The sequence below is a fragment of the Antedon bifida genome, chromosome 3 (assembly GCF_963402885.1).
Source record: "Antedon bifida chromosome 3, ecAntBifi1.1, whole genome shotgun sequence".
NCBI classification, from domain to species: Eukaryota; Metazoa; Echinodermata; class Crinoidea; order Comatulida; family Antedonidae; genus Antedon; species Antedon bifida.
The window spans coordinates 5,298,354-5,321,758 of record NC_136228.1 but is presented as its reverse complement, the minus strand read 5'-3'; the positions used below and the strand labels follow the sequence as shown (position 1 = coordinate 5,321,758).

Sequence of the window (23,405 nt, the reverse complement as noted above, 5' to 3'; positions counted from 1 at the left end):
GTTAAGACATCATGCAGTATAATGGAATAATACTCTCATTTACAATGAAATTATACCTATCTATTTATCACGCTTGCTCGGCTTTGTGCATGAGCGGCGGCTCACGAAGGCGAGCTTACACGTGCCCAGCCACCGCCATATGGCATATAATTTCACCTGACTGGGCTGGCTGAGGTGCCAAGTCAAGCGCACAAGTTTAGTAATTACTTACAACGAGAGCAATTTCTCTATCAAAAATAATAGTATTCCAAAGTTATAGTTCATCTCCGGTTTCAGTGACGTTTAATTGCATATTTAATTAACAATTTTTCATTGAATACTAAACACAACTGTATTATAACTTATATGTCTACTAATACTAATGTTAGTAGCACTACGGTGATGCCTGGTGTACAACGCGTTCAAATTCTGATATAAACGGGTATGACTTTTGTACGCGCGCGTGAAATTTGTGGCTCATACGGAATTTGTTAAGCGATTTTTACAGAATTAGAGGGCGCGCTGCACGAGAGCTTATTAATTTATGACTTCAATGCAATGCTGCCATCTGATAAGAAAGACTGTATTATATTATTATCTACTAAGACCATCATTATAGCGAATTTGCATGGCTTATTTGAGAGTTGCATTTCGATAAGATCTTATTCAAAAAGATAATCCGGCGGGTACGGTACCATGACAGTATGATGCAGTTATATTTGGACATATGAATATTCTAAATAGGCCTAAGTATTCTAAATACTTAGGCCTATATATATATTTTAATACAAAATAATAGGCAATGTACCACACTGTCTTCATTCATTTCATTATTACGATACAGTTTATGGTTTATCTGACCCGATTCGGACCTTTTTTGTGTGCCGGTGGTGAGAGCTTCTTCCGTGTCTGACTCCTCAAAGTATATTTTTATTTTGAGTACACGTAGTAATTTATTCGTTTGCTCGAGAATTCGTCACGTTGTGACACCATTATGAATGAATTTAGTTTTCAGATGCGCGTTAATTTAATACAATCAGTATTCATAATCAAACTAATGAAAACACATGAACTGAAACGAATTAGCTCGGTTAATTATTTTGAGTATGATCATAAACAAAAAACTAATAATGAAGTCAGGCGAACTATTTCCAGTCTGTCGGTGCTGTGAGACTGCATTTGACGTCTGTTCTTTAACCTACAGTATCAACTACACGTCTTCCCAAAGGAACGTTTAGCGGATGATCCATTTTCCCGCTGGAAGTCGCTGCTCATATTTTCTCAACAAGTGTCAGGCAGTTTCGTTGCTGTTAATATTGTTTTCAAGAAAAAAACAATAACAATAGTTTTTTAATTATGATTTTTTTAAATGGATACACCTACTGTGAAATACAAATATTACGCTCGGGTTACAAAAGAAATGACATTAATGTTTAAGCGCGTTGATATAGTGGGCCTGTAGGCCTATTGCATTTTACGCGCGTACAAACGTTGAGTAGGCCAATGTGAAATGTTGATAAGTAGCCAATAGCCATATATGCATTGATGTACCCTTGTAAAAACGTAGGGAAATGTACGCGCGTTGATATAGGCCTATCATTGTACCCTCGTACAAACGTTGATAGGGCTAATGTTACGCGCGTAGATAATATATTTGTTAATATAGGCCTATTTGTATCGTAGTTTATTTTATTTTATGAAAAATGATGTATTTGAAACATTATAGGCCTATATAATATATTTTTTTAACTCGACTTTGATTACACATGCTCTAAGCATGGGGGATTTTATACCTCCATGCTCTAAGATCTATGAAAACTATTTTCTTCATTTTGTATCAATCAATAGGTTTTACCAAATACAAACGTATGATTTACGTAACCATGCTTGAAATTAAGTGTAGCCACACGTTAAATTAAAACTCACAACTTCAGGTTTAAAATGATAGAGTTCGGATTAAGGATTAGATGGATACACACGAAGCTTAGAGAGAACAATACTCGACCTACCGGCGGCGCAAGTTGACTTTGGACGGGGAGGACTAACTAAAAAGCAAGGCCTAAATTCTAACAGATGGCCCATAATAAAGGCGCTGGTTTGCTTTAATAGAATTATGTTAAAACTGTTAAAGTTCTCCATAACAATGCAACAAACAAGTGTAGCAATCTCGAGACGGTTGATACAAAGAATAATATTGTTGACACTTACTATCTGAATATTGCTAAGGCCTTTGCCGATACATCGGCCTGTTTACGTTAGGCCTATATTATTGTTCAACAAAATAACATTTTAAAATGTTTGTATATTTTTACCAAAAAAGAGTGAAATTACACTCTTCCCTGGTTTTACTCCTTACCGTACGGTAGGGTACCGTAAGCATAATATAATATGATATAATTTAATGTATAGTATTTTTACGAACATACTAATTATTTTTTATCATATCGTATAAAGGATAGGAGAAAATATAAGAAAATAATTGGAGAAAAAATCAGAATAACATAGGAATATATAATTAGGAAGATGTATAAAATCATTGTACTGATCATTTGAAATGAATAAAAGTACAGTAGTGGTTTAACGCCACAAAAGAGAAAAAAAATATGATATAATTTACGGTATTTTATAATAATTCATATTAAACATACTGTATAATTATCGTTAAGATAAATCCGTATAGTTGCGAGTTAAAAATTATTATCAATACCGTTTTTGTTTTCGTTAACGATATAGCCCTTCGCTATTATAACTTATTATTAGGCCTAGACCTATTCGGTATGAATTTTTATAAAGAACAATCGGTAACTAAGCAGATTTCTAGCCTTCTCACATGATAGAAAACAATCATTATGAGCCTATATCGACCACCGACAAGCCACTGATATTCTCGATGCATCGAGCTCAGAGTTGTGGACATCCCGTTTCGGTAGCCTACGAAGCCGTTTACATTTTTAAATCGATGTACTGCATATAAACAAAATATTTTATACCTCCATGGTATAACTAAACTTGATTATAACATTATTTGCCAGAGCTACTCCGCCGGCGATAATGTTTATCAAATACGTATTTAATTTTATTTTCTTAACTTTTCACCAGTTATCATTGATCTCCGAACAAGATTTAAATTTGCGCGTGGCACACAGATTGAATAAAAACTTGTGATTGTATTTCCTGGAAGTTAATTTACTTAGCAATAACAATGTCCTTGTCATAATGAATATCATTTAGCCTACTCTATTACTCTTAGCATTAGAATCATCATGCTTGATTGTGCCTTATGTAAATGAATACTGTAAGAGTAATGAACCAGTCAAGATATGGACCCATAGGCCTCTATGACTCTGCCCCCAGGAGAAACTTTAATTAACACTTATTCAAGTATACTCATTATAGGCCTACAAAATACAAACTTTAATCGTCAAATTTCAAACTCCGTTATGTATGTATATACTCTATCCTTTTTAAAAGTAAAGTTTAGGGTTGGCAATTATTATTGTTATTTTATTTATGTTATTCTGATTCCCGCTTTCATGTAAATATTATGAGTGTCTGGAGTGATATCACAGGTTGGATAAAATTTAATTTATATACGCAACTCGTTTCTGTATAATTGAAAATTTTATATTTACATACCAGTAAAATAGAAGTATTAGCATTGTGGCATAGTAAACTCCACTATATAAATTTGTATAAAGACAATCGCCGGCATGGGATATACGCTATAATAACATATATTAAACATTTACTAACAATTTTGCAATGAATTTTAAAGAAAATCTAGAAGAAATTGTAGGCATGCTTAGTCATGCCTGTTTAAAAAGTACAGTGTCTCTGTTTAAATCCACCCTACACAATGTTATGTAGACGAACTTGTACAGTATTTGAATGGTCTCAATACAAATTTAATTCGCGAAATATTTTCTAAAAGTTTGAATTAAAATGAAAGCGCTACATTTCTTGGCGGGTTGTTTTTCAACGAAATATTTTCACTTTTTGCGTTATTTTCATCCAAAATGTTTAATTCCTATAGAACAGAAAATAGAAAAATAGAAAAAGAATTTAAAAACCGGTGCTCATAATTAGCCCATGAGAGATCGGATCGAACAAAATCATTCTCCAATCGCATTTCGGTAAAAATTCTACAATTAATAGTTCAGGTAACTACCTAAGTACTTGGAATAACGATAAGGATGATACTCCCTTAAGATTAAAAAGCCCAGATCATAACGAGAAACATTATAGTTATCATTTATGTTTTTAAAAAAGCACCCGCAAAATATATCGGAATATCGTATATGTATGAGGTTGCATACTGAAAAGACTCCTGAGGGATCCGACATAAACCCGGCGGAGTAATAAACGCGATGCGCTTTACCTAACATCAAACCTATTTCCCGACCGTCAAATGAGCAGAATTCTTTAAGTAAAATTAGGCTACAATTATAGAGAAATAATATTGATTTATCGTGAGTAAGAACTTAGCAGAAGGCAGGGATGCGGAAGCACATTAATCAGAGAATAGGACGAATATCGTTAATGGAATCATAATGTATATTTTTATATTCCTTTATTTAAAGAAGTTATTATTATTATTATTTTAAAAATTCTCTCACACGATACTACATTAATGTAACATATTGGGCCTATATCTTAAAAATGTTATTCTATATAATTTATAACTTAAAATACAAAATATATTACTTTATATGGTTAAATTCGTTTTAATTTTTTGACACAAACTCATCATATGTACACTGGGCCCTCTCTGGGAGAACAGTCCTACACTGAAGAGGCTACCCAGTATAAAGAATAAATGAATAAAATAAATACATTTAATAAGTATTATTATTTTGTACAGAATGTTCTATATTTATTTGTTTGGAAATTGAATTTGTATAATATAGGCTACCATAGGCCGATAATATACGGTATCCTTATAACATTTTTTAAATACAGTATGCTACTTTCCTCCTACAACAGAGTAGATAAATGCGCATTAGGCCTCTGTTATGACCTCCTATCCATGGAACTTAATTATTGTTTAAATGCAAAACTAATGTTAGTCCTAAGGACTAATGTTAATGTGAATTTATGATCACTAAAACCACTGTAAGTCAACTGTACTTTAGATAACAGTCTGATCAAGAGCTTAGACAACAATGCGCCAATATTTCATAATAAAATGTATCACTTTTCGACTAAAAGATAATCAATTTTAAGTCATATTATATTGTGTATATACAATAATTATTTAAGTATTGGAGGTGGTATAACACAATTAAGCAAATTACTGAAAAGAAGACAATGCTGTGGGAATCAGTGGCTGGATCTCAATGGAGATACAAAATAAAATAAGCAAAAAGCTAAATCAAAACGATAAAGTAAAACAGCTTGAAAAATTAGCAGAGCTTTCGGGCTTAGCCAATAATTAAACATGTAGGGATATTGTAACCCAAAATATTTGAAACGGAGATTAATAAAATCAGACTTTCAATAGGCTATTGCAGTTTCAATGAAGTAACCCACCCTTCAAAAAATAAAAAATAATAATTTTAAGAATAGGCCTACACTAAAACTGTTAAATATTTAACCAAAAACTATTGTTTAAAAAAAAAGGCAATTTGAATATTGGTATTTCTTTTTTTTCCTATCCAATTTTGATCAAAGTGAATAATTACGCCATTCAACATACACACATTTTGTTTTCAGGGGAAAATCTTTAAGAACAAGAATTTATTTTTTTTTCAAAAAAATGTTTATATCAAGACTAAAGATTATTCCATGGTTATATAGCGGATAGCATCACAATGCACTCAAAATACATTGATTGTAGTTAGAAAAGAATAACAGTTATGCTGCTACAATATAGACAATGTTCACGTATACCTTGTTGAAACGTATTGTAAACAGTTTAAATACAAATTGTTTATGTTTTGACGAGTGGCCTAAACCAAATATTAGAACTTGTCACTCGGTTGACTACTAGTTTCGAAGTGAGACTAAAACAAAAGTGTCACTTTAGTCGTAAGTCAACTTTTGTTTGTTTTGTCCTTCTGTTGATTGTTCGGTTTATTTGGGGGATGGATTAATCGTGTAAAAAGTCCCCGGATGTTACGTTAGACAAGCGTGTATTGGATACTTACCTCTATACGTAACTTCTTAACGACACTCGACAAGTAATCAATCAAATATAAAAGTGACACTACTACAGACAACCCCTCGAACAAGCCGATTGGAAGGGCACGAGAGGCCGACGCTGATTGGCTCACTGATGTGTACAGTTCACTCTGTCTTCCGCATATGGTGAAGTGGGCGGAGCAATGCCCATAATTAGCTTCGTTGCTGTCAAGGGCATGTCCGTAGGAGCTTGTGAGGCGAGACCCTTTCGGGAGGTTGTATTCCTTAGGGAAAGCACTCCGACAGGCTCTTCATTTGAACAAAAGGCGCCCCCGAGAGAGTCGCGGTTGCTTATTTTCTGCTACTAGGGAGATGCGACGCGCGTTTAACTATACCTGAACGCATACGAACTTTATTTCGAATTCTATGGACTTAGCTTTAACAACACTGTAACGGTGTTCGGAGCAGCCCGGACGCCTTGTAGTACCAACCACTAAGCGTGACGAAAAAAAATCGACAAGTGCTTCCTCAATTTTCACTAGCTTTCTTCCATTCTGTTGACTGCCTTGTTTCCATACAATGTTATAATTCGTTCTTATAACATCCAACGCGACATCCCTGTAATTCTTCCAGTTTGTGACTTGAAATTGTTGAGAAAGTACCTGGTTTGTGGCACTAAGTCGGCAAGGTGCGAATAACTTCATCTGTATTGGACAGGATATACTATTTCTTTTTCCACTACTTGAAGAAGGCTTGTTTCATCATCAATCGCGAATCATCAGGGATACAACGACCTGTCTCATAATATTTGATTACAAAACAAGTGGCCCTTGCGGTGTGTAAAACAACCAAGGATACGAAATAGTAAAGAAAGCATTTTTGCAGTATTTTTTATTATCTCATTAATATTGTTATACCAATCCACTTGGGCTTTATGTTCGGAATTCAAGAGTGTCTAACACGAGGTGCAACTACCCTGAAAGAGGAACCCACCGGGACACCTCAGCTAGACCCTGCAGTACGTAGCTGGATGCAGCCAAATACAATGGTGGATCAGGGCGCAAGGTAACAATAATAGGCCTCTATGGTCTTTTTAATCAAATGTTAGCTATATTCAACAACGTGTATAACGTTTGTTTTCTCGGTAGCCTAGCTATTGCTCTTGGGATCTGCCATCAGTCGCAGTAAAATCAATGTCTGTGTCATCTGCCGCATCCCAATTCCCTTACTATTTGCTCGACTCGATATTAGGACACCGCGATTATATTCGTTACATACAGAATCAATCGCTATACAACAAAATATCGCATTTAAAAAAAGAAAATATGTTTAAAAACATTGCATTGAAATGTCTATGTTCCCGGAGGCACATGAGTAAGCCAGGTAATGTACGTCGTACTATCGGTTTGTTTACATCGGTGAATTTAGTCGTTCCACGTAATGTAGCCGTTCTACTCGTGAGTAATCTCGGCAAGGTAAGGTGTTGCATGTGCCTAGAATAAACACATGTTTTTGTAGCGTTACGAGTTTTCCTATAAACTGTACCATTATACCTTACTGTATAATATTCCCAATCGGTTTAATCTATCGAAAACTAGAACATATATTAGCAGTAAAAGCAATAGTGACTATAATTAATAATTTCGGTAATACACGTATAAACGCAATTAAGTTGATTTAATATTCTTTGCAGTCCGATTGATCACTATTCCGCTGTCTGAAGCTAAACCCTAGAAAATGCATCTATATTTGTCTAATTAGGCCTATCTATGTTCTTTCGTTATAAAGTTAGGCCTATATTATTATTATTAATATTCACGTTTCTGCATTTATTTTATATCATTCATTGTATCAAATTATTCGGCACCAGACATATGCCCGGCATGTCTGATCTTATTTCTTAAGTTTATTTAAGTCATTGTCAACTACCTTTCTCAATCACGTATCATTTTAACCATTCATCAATTATTGTTGTCATCAGTCTTGTCAACAATATAATATCTTAATTATCATTACTGGTTACAAGGAAAACATTCCTTTAGTAATATGAACTTTCATCATTTTCGTTGTAATCATAATCATTATCAACAAATAGGGTCGTGGACTCCAATATCACATGTCATAATCATCATCGTCATCAAAATCATTTTATCCTCGTCGGTAAACAATAAGGAACTCTGTTAGAATCGAGTATTGGTTAAACATGTTACATATACAGTTGGTTCCTTACCTGTAGTAACTATACTTGTATCTGGTTCAGAATTTATCGAGATAGTAGAATCACTCCAATTAAAATTTAACTAGATTAGGCCTAATTCTGAATTCATAATCATCAGTGTATTCACACTATTTATTATAATTACTCCTGAAATCGCATCCCAATCCAGAATTTATCGATGAAACTAGAAAAACTAACACTGGCAACACACATGCCATTCTAAATATTCTGACACTAAAATTGTTGGTAATTATATTACGAAGTTTGCGTTGTTGCAAATATCTACCACCAACACCTCTTTAAGGAGATGTCGCATATTACGTTCAGCATTAACATACTAAAAAAACAAAACGCAAAATCCCACAAGAATTGTCGACGTTAAAAGGTATGGAATCATTCATTAAGCAAGATAACTATTATATAGGAGTTTCTTGTCGAATGTCAAATGTATATTACATTACTATAGGTAAACTAAAATAGTTGACATGACTTAAATTTAAATGTATCTGTTTTTTATTTAATTTTCTAAAGAATGTTATATATTCTCGTCAGTTTGTGTTCGGTAATTGTCGAGGAATTGAAAGAACGCAATTGAGGCCTTTCAAGAGTCTATAGAATATTCATTTTCGCAATCTTTAATTATTAATGATAAAGATTTATTGAGGCTAAATGTCTACATATTGACACATCGCGTACTAAAATGGTTGAGAGACAGTTTTACCCTGACAAGGAAAACTCTTTAGTTTTCTTTAATGTAAATATGTATAATATAAATATATACAAATAATTTTTTTAACAACACATTTATGATGTAGACATTTACATAAAATATTTACTATTTAAGCAGTGCATGCAATGTATATATATATATGCTCAATGATATCAATAATTATATGCCCAATGTCGATATCAATAATTATGTTTTTGTATAACGTTATAACAGGTTACAATAATGTTAGATAGGCCTATCTTAGCCCATACCTAATTATTATTGTCAGTATTTTACTAATACTAAAAACTTATAATATAGCCTGTAAATATAACTATATACGAAGTATTAATGAAATGAAAGAAATCGAATCTAAACATTAGAGTAGACCTTACTGGAATTGGAGTTAGTATTCGTTCGAATGCAACGTTTAAATATCACATGAATTCATACTTATGTCGACTAAAAAGACAACTTATTGAAGTAGGTCTATAAAAGAAATTACTATAATTAAATGGCGCAGATGATTGATAAAGTAATATTTTAAAATATGATTTGATCTGTTATCAATTAATACTGGTAATGGTCACAACATGTCCGTTGTTTTCATGATTTGTTTTACTACTACTGTGATTTTGTATTCGACTAAAATGATTTTAAATATCGCTCGAAATAGCATTTTATATTTTTATTAGACACATGTGCAGTGACTGTTACTACAAGTTCATATAATAGTATAATTGCTCGTACCGTCTGGCCAAAAATGATAGATACAGAAATGTCTCTCATAGTAGTAATGTGTATAATAATGGCAGACGTTTGTATCTGGCCCGGGGCTCGACACGTTTTCCAGGCGCTATTATATGACTGAATATTCGCACGCGGTTGGCCTAGCATGTTTTAGAACAGGCTGAGATACACACTCAAAATTGTCGTTATGAACACGAACAGCTAACGTTGTGACCTGTTATAATAATTTCTGAACGCTGAAACAAAATTCCGTGCTTTCGATATATCTTGGCCTATGGTGCATTGTAATTGTCTTTGTCTACTAAATAACACACAGTGCTAAAATATTGACACGGGGAAATTAATTAGATCACATGATTAAATTGTATTTAGACAATTATATTAATGTCATAATAAACCATATTATTGAATATTAAATATATTATTGTATGATTTCGATTGTGGAAACATGGACGCGCGCGTACAAACGTTGATGATAATGACAATGCTTATTGTACGCGCGCGTACAAACGTTGATAATGATGACAATGCTTTTTGTACGCGCGCGTACAAACTTTGATAATAATGACAATGCTTTTTGTACGCGCGTGTACATTTTATTGTGTTACTATATCTAGATTTATTTATTGATGTCCACCACTAAATAAAATACAAAGTAATGCCTGTTTGGTACATTGTACAGTTATTGCATACAAATTAGCCGGTAATGCATTTTTTTCACGCCGATAGTATAAACGAATATAAGAGAAGAAGCTAATGATAGGATTTAAGTGTTTGTACGTTAAAATACTATTTATAGAATACTTATATATATGTAAGTGCAATTCTTGTAAGGCTCATGATTATTACGTACGCACTCCTAGCAATGTTCAATGTACTTTTTATCCAGATACCATTAAAAAGTATATGGATAAATGTACGACTGTATAAAATACTATATGCTAGTCGTTTGTTATTGACTATGGTACGGTACCGTACCGTAAATTATTACTAAATTTCTTTTATTTTAATACATTTTCAGCACGCCTAACATGATTACATTATGTAGCCATTTATGTCATAACAAACTTTAATAATGGGCTTAAGTTATGTATAAGCCCTATATTTAATAATCTCTAATAATAAAAAGACTAAAAGAATTATAGAATAGGCCAGTATTATAGACGAAGATCTGCATTTTACAATATCATATTTTGGTCGCCAAAATATCGGATAGAACTGATCGGATATATTTGAAACACATTTTATACGTTAAATGTTTTTATATTGTTTTAATTTTAAATTAAAACGATAACATTCATTCTTAAAAATAAGTTTTTCCTTTTTCCAAAAATTGACTTTATTTACAAATTTAACTTCTATTTGTTTGCTTCCTACAGTAAACGAAATTTAGTCCGAAAAAACATCAAAACAACATAATGGAACATTCAAGTTTGTCGGTACCTTTCCTTTTAAGTTTCACGAAGAATGTCAAGTCCAATGTATTAGCGTGTTATGTCATTTTCATCAATACAGAACCTATATTAAAAGTACCTCGTAAAAAAGGGATGTATTTAAAGGGTTTCTGTTGCTAGTACTATTCAACGAATAATACGACAAGAGTTTACCCGACATGTCAGGTGTTGTAATGTAGCCTTCGACATTCTTAATTCAACATTCATCGTCATTTATTCTGATTTATAAGATTTTGATTGATCAACTTGGTCCCATAAGACGTATTTGGAAAGCGGCGGCGTAAGCAATTTCTTCTTTTTATCAATGTTTGTCAATTATTCCTCCGGTTGCCATGGTTTTCTTACCTATTGTTTAATTGGATCGTTTTATCCTTGCAACAAATACAACACCCCATGTAACTGAACATTTCTCAGATGTTGCCTCTCTTCCAATGTTCTTAAATGTTAACAAAGTTAGTTCTTGATTGATATAACGCTCTTAACTTCGTGAACTTATTTAAAAATGAATAGTATCTACAATTGAAATAATCTTTCCAACCACTGGAATAATTTTAAACATGGTATTGTTCTCTCTTCATCTCTTTGTTGATTTAACTTTAGTCAAATCTCAATTGAGACCCAACCACTTTTGTTACCGACATAATCTAATATTCATTTGATTTTGAATTTAATAAATTCAAATTCAACCCATAATGCGATATTTTCATCCACGCATTATGAAACCGGCCCATAAATTTCTTTTTGATCGCAAAAGTTTATCAGACCGTAACTTTTTTCGAAAGCCATACCATTTCAGCAAAAACACATTAAATCATCGTAATGTGAAATCATTTTTACCTACATTTCCATTGAAGCAAAACGGAAATGAATTTTGGAATGTCGGTAAACCGTTGATGTTATATGGGAGCATAAACCGTCCATCCTTGATTACAGTAACTTGTAACCAAGGCTACAAAGAAGGTTACAAACCCAGACTTACACCAGGAAGTAAAGATAACATTAATGTACTAAGAAAACATTTTAGGCCACCGTTACCATTGGTTTGGTCTCGTAAATCCGACCATTTAGAACCGTAAACATAATTATGGTTGCGTTAAGTAAACTTAAATACTCCACGTACCCGTGGTGCACAGTACTCTGTCATATGGTGATGACGATGACATGAATTCGGCGCGCGCGTTGAAATTATTCAATCAGAAATATTAACAAATACAGTACATACAAAATAAAAACTATTTCTCAGCTGATGTATTGATTGTTATAGCTCAAATGAGCTAGCTCCGATCAGGACCTTGCGCGTAAAACAGTAGAGCATTGAGTGATGAATGTATGATCGTTTTCAGTACGTCCATATTGTTTCACAAAAGCAACTTGGGCCTACTCAAATGTCATATATTTGATTATGTTTTAACCTTAAATAAAGGGATCTCCTTCTATTATACTACTGTGTTACGTTTATACATACTCGGCCAGTCCAATTCATAAACATTTGAAACCGATCAACAGCGTACTGGATGTATCAGTCGATAATAATCCATCGCATATAAACAAAGTATGATATATAGGCATATATCAATAATATAAAAGAACAACGTTTTGACTACATTTTGTTGCCTAAGCACAGTTTATAGATTCACTGATAATCTCTGACCAAATATCACAATCACGAATGGCTATAAACTTTAATATTTTCATTGCTTGAATTGTTAAATAATATTTGTTTTTTGTTTTGTTTCACAGTACATGTGGCCTAGCACGTGCTCACTTTGAGAAGCAGCCGCCTACCAATCTACGAAAGAGTAATTTCTTCCATTTTGTGATAGCTCTATATGATAGAGCTGGACAACCAGTTGAGATAGAAAGAACATTATTTGTAGATTTTATAGAAAAAGATACAGTAAGTATATGTTGTGCACTAAGTTTTTCTAGATTCTAGAGCCTTGTCTACACCATCAAACAAAAAAGTGTGATGTGCCCAAATATAGTCGTGATAAACCCAAATATGGTAGTGATATCACATCATCATGTCCATCACATTTGTTTTGGCAAATCAAGTTTGATAGTGTAGACAGAGTTTAAGATTCAGATGTTTACCTGTGCAGCAAAGCAAATGCTCCAAGACGGTAAAATAACATAAAAGTGACTGGAACATTTGTTGTTCCTCCGTATCACATTGAACGGTAACGAGTTCCAATGAACGTACCCAGTAAACCTGCTTTTTCTTGATAAGTAATTTCGTTACAATAGATTATAGTCCGTGTTTTCCTCAATAAACTAAACGATTTGAAGATGTTGGTCTATCTTTCCGTGTTACTGTACCATTGTACATTTTATAATATAACAATAATCATTTAAACCTTGTCTTTAACGACACGCGTCAGCTATTAATTTAATTTGAATAACATCCATAGAAAAACAAATTACATAAAATTGTATTTTCGGTCAAACGCCGCCGCAAGTAGCGCGTGCAGGAGGGGGATTTGGTCACAATCTATCTTGACCACATGGCTTGGCCTATCTCATCATACAAAATATTGTTTCCTGTCTTTCATAACGGTTTATTCAAACAAAAAGATTATTAAACTATTGTCTGATAATGCCGTCAATTATATTGTGTTCATTTAATCTAACGTCTTCTGTTATACTTTGTGGGTTTTTTAAAGTTCCCGCTATTAAAATACACTGTTTTGATTTCATTTTGAGTGGAAGCTATTTCCAATTATAAACCCGAAAACAGAACAAATCCATTAAAGATATACTTCGAAAAGAAAACATTTAAGGGGGATAATTTGTATAAACCTAACACCGCACTCTGAAAAGAGTTTCGACTTATTTTACGGTTTTCTTGTTAAAAAATGTATCAATTAATGATACAGTTGCTCTCCCTAGTCGTAAAATAGTTCAGCAAGGAGGTTCTAGAGTGGCTTGCGGTCATAATACTGCAAAGTTTACCTCCAACTACACTTCCACACCTAACTTAACAAAATTTATAATTGAAATCGTTATTTATTATTTTTATTGGAATAATAATAACTGAATCGCCAACCATGTGTTTAAATGCGCAATTAAATGTTAGAGCGTAACCCTTTAGACCTGTTAAGTCAAATCTTAAAAGGTTTTAAACGTCAGTTAGAAGATTTGAGCAGTTACTATGCGTTCATTCAGCTGGAGAAGTTATGATTTTTGAACCGTATTGATGGTATTATGCCCGCGGAGGCAGCTGACAACACAGAAACATCTCTCGCTACGTTAAGATTCACCTCCCGGGTGTCCAAACCTGCGGGTCAATTTCACGGCAGTTTGGCTTGAACATTTCTTTTTGATTTTTCAGGAGCCCGACAATCAAAAGACAAATAATGGTATCCATTATCGATTGCATCTTCTCTACAACAGTGGTAAGTGTTACTTTATTGCAGAAAGTTAAAATGATGTTAAAAAGATGGAAAAGGTAACAATACCTCTTTGTGGAAATACCGGTGCCATGTAACGAACGCCGTGTACAAAAAGCATCGGGTTTGTGGCGTTATAAATACACTTATGACATTGGCTGCTGTTTAAAAAAAAACAAAAAAACCGACGAATTATGACGTCATACTCATTTTAACACGGCATTCGGTAACTGATGGAACACTTAAGAATATTAAAATCAAAGTGGTTAGAAAATCAAATGCGTAAAAGATCGGAAAAAATCCTTTCATTTATATCAAAGTGCGTTTTAAAAGATGTATGAAATATGTGTGTAATTTTAAACGAATGATTGATAATGCTGTTTGGAAGAATGATTGATTCGTCATGGGAATTTTAAAAAAATTGATGGTCAATAGCACCGACCAATCAGTATCCATTGTGTTTATTTAAACTACTAATTTCAGAGAAGAGTTAAAATCTCGTTTTCACCATCAAAATATAGCATTAACGAAATTTCTCGATACGCGCGCCACTAGACTACGCGCCTATCGCATTTGTTACCGTATGTTTATAACTTTTTAACTCGTTAGCTACGGAGGTCGGGAGTGCGTGAAATCTCCCTTTTAAAAAAAGGGTATTCCCCTTATTGTAATAATATCACCGCCGGTTTTTTAATAGTAGATCGTCCTTACGTTAATTGAATTTTATTATTTTAAAATCGTTATCGACGGTAATGTTTTTGCACCATGGTTTTTGCTACTTATAATTCTATTTATTTATTTATACCAAATATAATACACTCACTCGATTATGATTTTATTAATTATGCTTAAGTTCCTAGATATTAAATGTAATACATAATAATAATTAGTTGATATAAAGTTAAGTGATAGTGCTAATAAAAATCGTCATAAATGGTCATAATTTCATTTTGTGAGTATATCCAGTGATCTCCCCGGATAAATCATATTGGTTTCACGTTGTATACCCGGGCGAACATATTTTATCAGCTAGGTAGCCATTCGATTATGATTCAATGGTGTCGACACGCAGACAGTTCGTTAGATTTCACAGTTTCTTTTAAGTTTATGAAATAAGCGAAATCCAATAAAGCGACAACGGTATGTTTATTCAGTTAAAGCCAAATTACGCGGTTGCATTCGACAAGACACCAAATCAGATTAGTACGCGACGGTCTCCAATACTCAACACTCTTTACGACATGTATTCAGACAGTAGTTAATAGGTCTATCGTAATGTTGTTATGCTAATTATTTAGATGCAAATGTAGGCCATTTACATTTTAAAATGTATGATTTGCCGGGTCACATTTAATCTCATGCTTTTTCTTCGCAAAACAAACAATGATTTTTTTTCTCAATAAACGATATGAATCTACAATTTCGGAAAGTAAATTATAGTGCGTAAAAACGGTGTCCTCTCTGACTTCTTAACCATGTTATTATCGGTTAATATTCGGTATCATTGGTTAGACGCGACCGGTCAGACGAAACAATGTATTTATATTTGATTAGGTACCGTATAAATTATATTTCATTGTTTATTTTCATTTAATTTAAATGCACGATGTAATGTTAAACATTGTCATTGATGAAACTACATCGTATTTTACGCACGCGTTCCGATATTTGTACAACTACTTTAGTACGCGCTTAAAATATTTGTATCACTTCGTAATTTCGTTTATGAAATTATATTATATTATGAAACCTTCGAGTACCATAGTAGTTTTTTTAAACCTGTAATGTATTTATTTATTATTATATTTAAATATTTAAACGATTGATTAAACATAATTTGACCACATAAACAATAAAAACAAATGTGTTGTGATCGTATTGTTTAATATTTCGTTTTTATGGTTAAAAAAGGTTCTCAAACATACGGTATCAAAATAAACAATGCAAATAATTCTTTGAACAATAAAAAAAAACCTATCTGTTTACGTTTATATCATGCCTTTGCTGTTGTAATTTATTTGGCAATTATGTATTAGTGAATTAATTACGGGTTTCAATGTCAGCGCCTTCGGTTCTATCTCGACCTCAGTAGTGTCTATAAGCCGTGTACGTTGCCATTCATTCCTCGGGAGTAATCGTAACTGTAAAGAAAAATACTAATATGAAAATAATGTCCTTAGGCTTAGCTTATCTGAGCATGCGTGTGTTTACAGATATTAATGGGATCGTCAAACTTAGATTCATAATTTACATTGAACAAATAATTGTAAAAAATTCGATATGTGGTTTAAATTATAAAAATAATAGATTTTAGCGGCCATTAGGAATGACGGTACGGAAAAGACGATACAAAAGAACGAAATTCGTAATCGCGATGGTTACGGCGTCGACGATATTGATTAGCGAACCGATGACGTCAAATAAAGATGACATGTGGATGACGATTTCGTCTGACAGTATTTGACTAAAAAAACACTACGGACTAATGTTAAGATAATTATAACAATATTAAAATAAATATTTTAACGCCTCTTGTTTATGAAAAATATGCTTAGATGTCCGATGGTGTAACACATAGCAACTATTAAAATGAATATCATATTTTTCAGGAGTACGTTCAGTACAAGATATATACGTACGGCTGATTGATTCTATGACGAAACAAGTAAGTGTTGCCAGGTTGTTTTAGATTTTTGAATCATAGTATGCATGATTTCTCACGCCTAAGACAAAGAAAATCAAATAGTAATTCACGTTTATTAACTTTATCTTCTTGTGTGCAAACTAAGAGAGAAATAAGTGTTACATTAAACGTTCAAAGCTTTAGTGTTAATTTTGATTGCAAGATACAAGAAAACCAGTCTCAATTAAAGGTTCTAAAATTATTAACATCTTATATTCTATTCTGTTGGCAGATAAGAAAAATTAATAAGGAAACTAACTTTCGAAAACTTTTATATTTATTGTATTAAACTTAGTATTAGTTAATTGTCACGTGATTTATTAAAGGCCCTCTACGGTGCAAAACTTTTAATCAAACCGATAGAACAGTGTACTTTAGCTATCGTTAAATTGTAATATACATAAACATTTAAATACTCTATAGTATACTGTGAAATATTTTCAAACAATGGTTTACAATATTTCAAAATATGTATGCCGATTAAATAATACAAACTAAAATTTTGAAATGATATTAATTTAGACCAGTTGTGTTGTAGTGACCTTTCTCCACCTGGTAGGAAAATGGTTCGGCCCGAAAAATAAACACAAACACACAAACATTTTACCTCTTTTCACATCATCATCAAAACCAAAAAGATGTTGCTTTGGGTTGTTTTTATGCGTCCCGTGAACACGAAGGATGCGTATATTTTGTGTTTAAATTGTCAACCCAAGTTAGTTCTCCTTTCTCCCGCGCGACAAGGAGCAATCATTATTCATATAGCTAGGCCTAGGCCTGGTCAATCATTTTCATAGCTAGGCCTAGGCCTGCAAGCTAGGTAGGCTAGAGGCCTAGCTAGGCCTTGACTCCTCCCCATCCCCACACACACGGTGTTAGACAGTATGGCTCAAGTGTAGTCAGGATGAGGAGAGGAGTTATGAAGTAAATTGACAAGTGATTATCTGGTTAGGTACACAAATGCTAACAGGTTTTAACTAAAACAAATAACCAAGGATTATTTTAAAACAAATCAATTAGAATCTACAAATTTAAATGCATAGTAGACATTGATTTATGTTATGTGTAGAGTTGTGTTGTGTGATGAATAATACTAGTACAGTGGATGGATGGTATCATTATATGCAAGTTTGTAGTGTGAATAGAGAGGTTTAGCTGGCTGACTGTTTGTAAAGATTAGACTCAAAACAGATGCTAGGATTAGTCAGGATCATAGTGACATTTTAGTGTTTGTTTCAATCTGTTGATAACTATACTGTGTATCTATGTATTTTGCTACTGTATTCCCCTATGAGAGACTATATAAAATCAGTGGTAATTTACAAGACAATTAATCTTCATTTCAAAGCCTGATTTAATTATTAAATTCATGAGAATAATTGTCTAATATTGCACTTATAGTACTTAGTTGTAGTACCTCTTTGGTTGCATCTCAAGTAGACTATGTGAAGTTGACGCAGTAAGTAAGTAAGTGAGGTAATGATTACAATCTAAAGGATAGTGGATTGAAAGTAAATGACAATCCTAAAATGTTTTAAATTGATTGGTAACTGAAACAATCTAAAGTGCACAGCCATTGAATTCTAGAAGATAGAATTGTGGATAATGATCTCCACAGTGGCCTTAACTAGCCAGGCATAGCAAAATCTCCATTATTCTTATTGAAGGCATAAGCGCATGTCACACAAGGGAGATTTAAACGTCGGTCCGAAGGGTCTCATTCCAGGTTTGCAAATTGGTTGGGAGCTGTTAACTCGGCCTCTAATGGCCTAGCTCTGTATGCGTTGAATGGTAAATGAGCCAGAAGCCTTACTGTTGGCTCATTTTGCTAGTCATCAAATTAGGGTCTCTGCCGAAAAACTGGCTTTGATTTTTAAATGCCTTCATTTAGGATCTGATTGATGTAAAAATTATGCAACAAGCAACTCCCAGAGATGTTAATTTGTCTTTGTTAAAACTCCTTTTATACGACTGTTGTAATTACATATAATTATCAAAGGTTTTTTTTAGTTCAAGCATATTAGTTCAGCATCATTAGTAAAAAGTGGCCCTGTGAGAGATGCGTGACTTTATATGCAAGTTTATCAGAATAGAGTTTAGATGATTTGTGTTGACTTTAAGTATTTATAAAACCAATTGGCTGCTCAAAGGAAAACCAAATCTTAGTATTCATTTTACAATGAAGAGAAAACGATGATACCTCTAAATAATAACTTCGTTTTGAAATAAATTTATGGATAAAAAAAATATTGAACTAGTTTTTAATTTGAAATTTTTATAAAATAGTTTTCTTAACTAAATTTACAATTTAAATAATTTTGAAATAGGCACAAAATAATAATAAAAACAATAGTTAAAAAATTATTAATTACATTTTCAATTGACTATTAATTATTGTAATAATTTTTTAAAATAATGAAAATCTACTGTTTAGTATGTATTTAATTGTTATGATTTTTGTTATCTAAAAAACGACTGTCAACAATCAAGTTTTTCTTACAGATGTTAATTATCACTGAGTAAGATGACCATTGTGAAATATGAATCGTACGATATCGTTCATTATTTATTAACTTGCGCCTTTTCCAATGGCCGTTTATCGATTAAATTTCACAAGAAAACATCAAGTCAAATTTATAGAAGTTATTTCTGACTATTTATAATGAAATAAAAGTAATTAATTAGGTCTATAATATATTATGGTCAGTAATTTGGGGCTAAAATGGGTCTTTTTAGCACAAATAAATTTGTTCATACACAAACACAAAATTTAAGGAAAATATTTGTGATGGTATTTTAATGCATCGATTATTGTTATTGACATAAAATGTAAAATAAAAGCAACATAATTATAATTCATTTATTTTTCTAAACATTTTATCACAGTTTAAATTATGTACGGATTGGAAATATTAGCGTTGTTAGTTGTAATTGCTATTATAATGATAATGGTGATTTACTTGTAATTTGTTTATCAACAATTCTTTATGAGAATAACGCCTTCAACTCCCTAATGACAAGTTGGTTACGGCCCTTGTATTGTACAAGCAAAGAATGGCCTATGTGTTATAAATATTTCTACAGTGGACAATACATTTCTTGCTACCTCATTGAACAGTTTTAAATGAAAGCTTAAGACCTTTATTATGAAGCTCTAATTCTAACCATTCCAACTTTCATTTTCTTTTCAATCTTTCCCCATCCTAAAATATTGTAAAAGTTGAATTGCCATGTCAATGCACCAAGTGGGTACATTCTAAATAAGTTTACATATTGTAGTGAAATATCAGTGCGGTTCCACCCTTCTCCTTTTAATATTTTAAGAAAGATAATACCAATATCTTAGTTATCAATATTAACAGATAACATTAAGAATTTTATTTAGAAATAGAATAAGTGGAATCAGTAACTGTATCATATTCCATAATCACATATTACCACACTATAATTAGAGTAAAGCCTTGTCTCCAATATCAATCTTTATACATGTGACAAAAAAAGTGTGATGTGCCCATATATGGACACGATGATGTTATATCACTACCATATGTGGGCATATCACTACCGTATTTGGACACATCACACTTTTCTTGTCAATTAATTTAACCACTATTGGCAATCAAATCAAGATTAATCAGGCAATTATTGCTTAATTTTATATTATATGATAAAATGTTGGCAATCAATTTGTGTGTTTTCATAACTAATATGAATGGCCTCATTCATGATTAGGCATTTAAATTTGCAAAAACTTAATCACAATCTAAAGTTTGACTGACAACTTGGGGTATAATGATCAGGCAAATACACTCGACAAAAACAATTATCACTTACGCGTAGATTACCATAAATGAATTGATCCTTGTAGAGTGACAGACGGAAGCGTAGTTTGTGACCAAACGTTTCCCATCTCCAATTGTGACAACGCACCAAAAAGAATTCTCTCGCTGAAAAGCGTCCTTTTCTGCAAAAAAAAATCTGCACGATGAATGACAGACGCAAGTATGTTAAATCTTGGCAAATGTGTGAGACTTGTTTAAAATGTCTTTATCATGTGTTTCACATACTTTTTACTGACATTTTTTATCCAGACACTATCTTACATATCAGGTCATATGAATAACTAAAACATTTTGTAAAAATTTGATGTTTAGATTTTTGAAATACCATTATGGGAGTATGTTTCCATCGTGTTTGATCCAAAAAAGACCGGGATAATAATGTGAAGCGTTTAGTAGCATTGTACAAAGCACTCTATAAGAACAAATATTATTTTATTATTATTTGTAATTTTCTACCATTTGTAATTGTAAGAATAATAGGCATTCAATTTGTAGTTAGATGTAATATGGTAGTTTTAGAATTGTATTTTTTTATGAAAAAAGTTTTTCATTTTGCGGAAAACTTTTTTTGTTGGGTTTAGTTTAGTTTATACTAAGATTTTGAACAGCATTAAATTTAGTTTGCAAGATGGTAAGACTCTTAAATTTAGTCTTTATTCAGACAGTTAGCAGGAAGCATGCTTGATTACCTGAATAATTAAGAAAATCATAAGCGTAACACAGTAATCAATATTTTGAAATTAACTTAGCATAATTCATGTAAATTGAACATTTGATTAACCAGAAATGGAAATAATGACAATTATAAACTATGTGTTTGTAGAAGTCAAAGCCACTTTCGTGTTAGCTTTAGAATTGAAGTTACATTATGCTTTCAATATAGTTGAGCCCATATTCCCCAGTGTGTGTTTTGATTCGTATATACGTATCATCGTAGTCAAGTGCGAACAGTGCGGCGATACAGTTTGTGCTAAGCACTCGTGTTTTTGATTGATGCGTAGACCAGTTGACTGCAATAGATAAAAAGAGATTTTTAATTCATCAACAAATTTTTAATAGAAAACCAACTAAAATTGTGAGAACATTAAAACTATGAAAACACAACCACCAGGGACAATAACTAGTTATCATTGGATTAATTACACTGAGTGTGGTGCCATGTGGCTTATCCTACTGATAAACTATAAAGTATTTTACTTTAACAATAATGATGTTGTAATTTACTACATCCGGATGGGCTGACATAGTGTTTAATTAAGCACTATTTGTATATTTTATTTATTTAGTTTTAATCAGGTTGCATTAATAGTATAGGCCTGTAGTTTTTTTGTTGCATCAGGAATTCACAAAATGAAAATTATCAAGTGTAAAAAGTACCATATTGGACTAGACACCAAGTAAATTCTAATATGTATATTAGGAATTCTAATATCTATATTATTATTAGGAATTCTAATATCTATATTATTATTAGGAATTTTAATATCTATATTAGGAATTCTAATATCTATATTAGGAATTCTAATATCTATTTTAGGATTCGTGGCTAAAGTATCTAATTCAGGTACATTGAATTTAACATGGCTTTATGAATCCTAACCAGATATTCTTACACTTCTAACAGTGACTAATGTAGTTAATGATCTCGAGAGAAAGGCATTGGCCTTATGCAATAATTGTAGTATTATGTTACCTAGTATGGCTGTTGTTCCAATAGCTAGGTGTTATTGCATGTTGTACATCATATTTATAACTGATTAGCAAATTGATCATGCTATTTATATCGTTAACATAATAGGAGATTTCTGATTATATTTTTATACATGGCGATTAATGGAATAAAACCCTTCTATTTATATACACAAGTGACCAAGTGGTTAGGAACACAACATCTTATAAGCATAACATCGGTACAGTTTCTATCATATTTTAGCCATAGTCCTTGGTGGTAGAACAAGTATAAACTTGTGAGGTCCAGTGTACAAGTTTCTGTGATGTCTACACCTCAGTTACATTCTTTTCTCCTACATTTATATTTATCTTTCAGTATTTTTACTACAATATGGAATATAAGATATAATATATATATATATACTGTACTCTCTTTCTCTTTGTCTTATATTGCTTTGAGAAAGAATAAACACTCCGAGCGGTCTTTTTAGTTCTAGTATTCAATATACACATTGTCCGCGTAGAATAAAATACAGAAATATTGCTGATGCATTTCATCACATTTTCCAATATTTCAAAGTCATATCAAA

The 23,405-nt window shown here is 32.3% G+C and overlaps 1 protein-coding gene across 4 annotated transcripts in view; it reads left to right on the top strand.

Annotated features, from left to right (window-relative positions):
- The first annotated feature begins 6,330 nt into the window (after window positions 1–6,330).
- LOC144838682 (transcription factor COE3-like) overlaps window positions 6,331–23,405 on the top strand; it is an 89,845-nt gene continuing 72,770 nt past the window's right edge. For all 4 annotated transcript variants that reach the window (XM_078694122.1, XM_078694121.1, XM_078694120.1 and 1 more), the window contains exons 1-4: window positions 6,331–7,164; window positions 12,971–13,127; window positions 14,562–14,625; window positions 17,229–17,284. In XM_078694122.1, coding sequence (XP_078550248.1) covers window positions 7,034–7,164; window positions 12,971–13,127; window positions 14,562–14,625; window positions 17,229–17,284 — 408 coding nt within the window. In that variant the 5' untranslated portion in view covers window positions 6,331–7,033. The remainder of the gene's footprint in view (window positions 7,165–12,970; window positions 13,128–14,561; window positions 14,626–17,228; window positions 17,285–23,405) is intronic.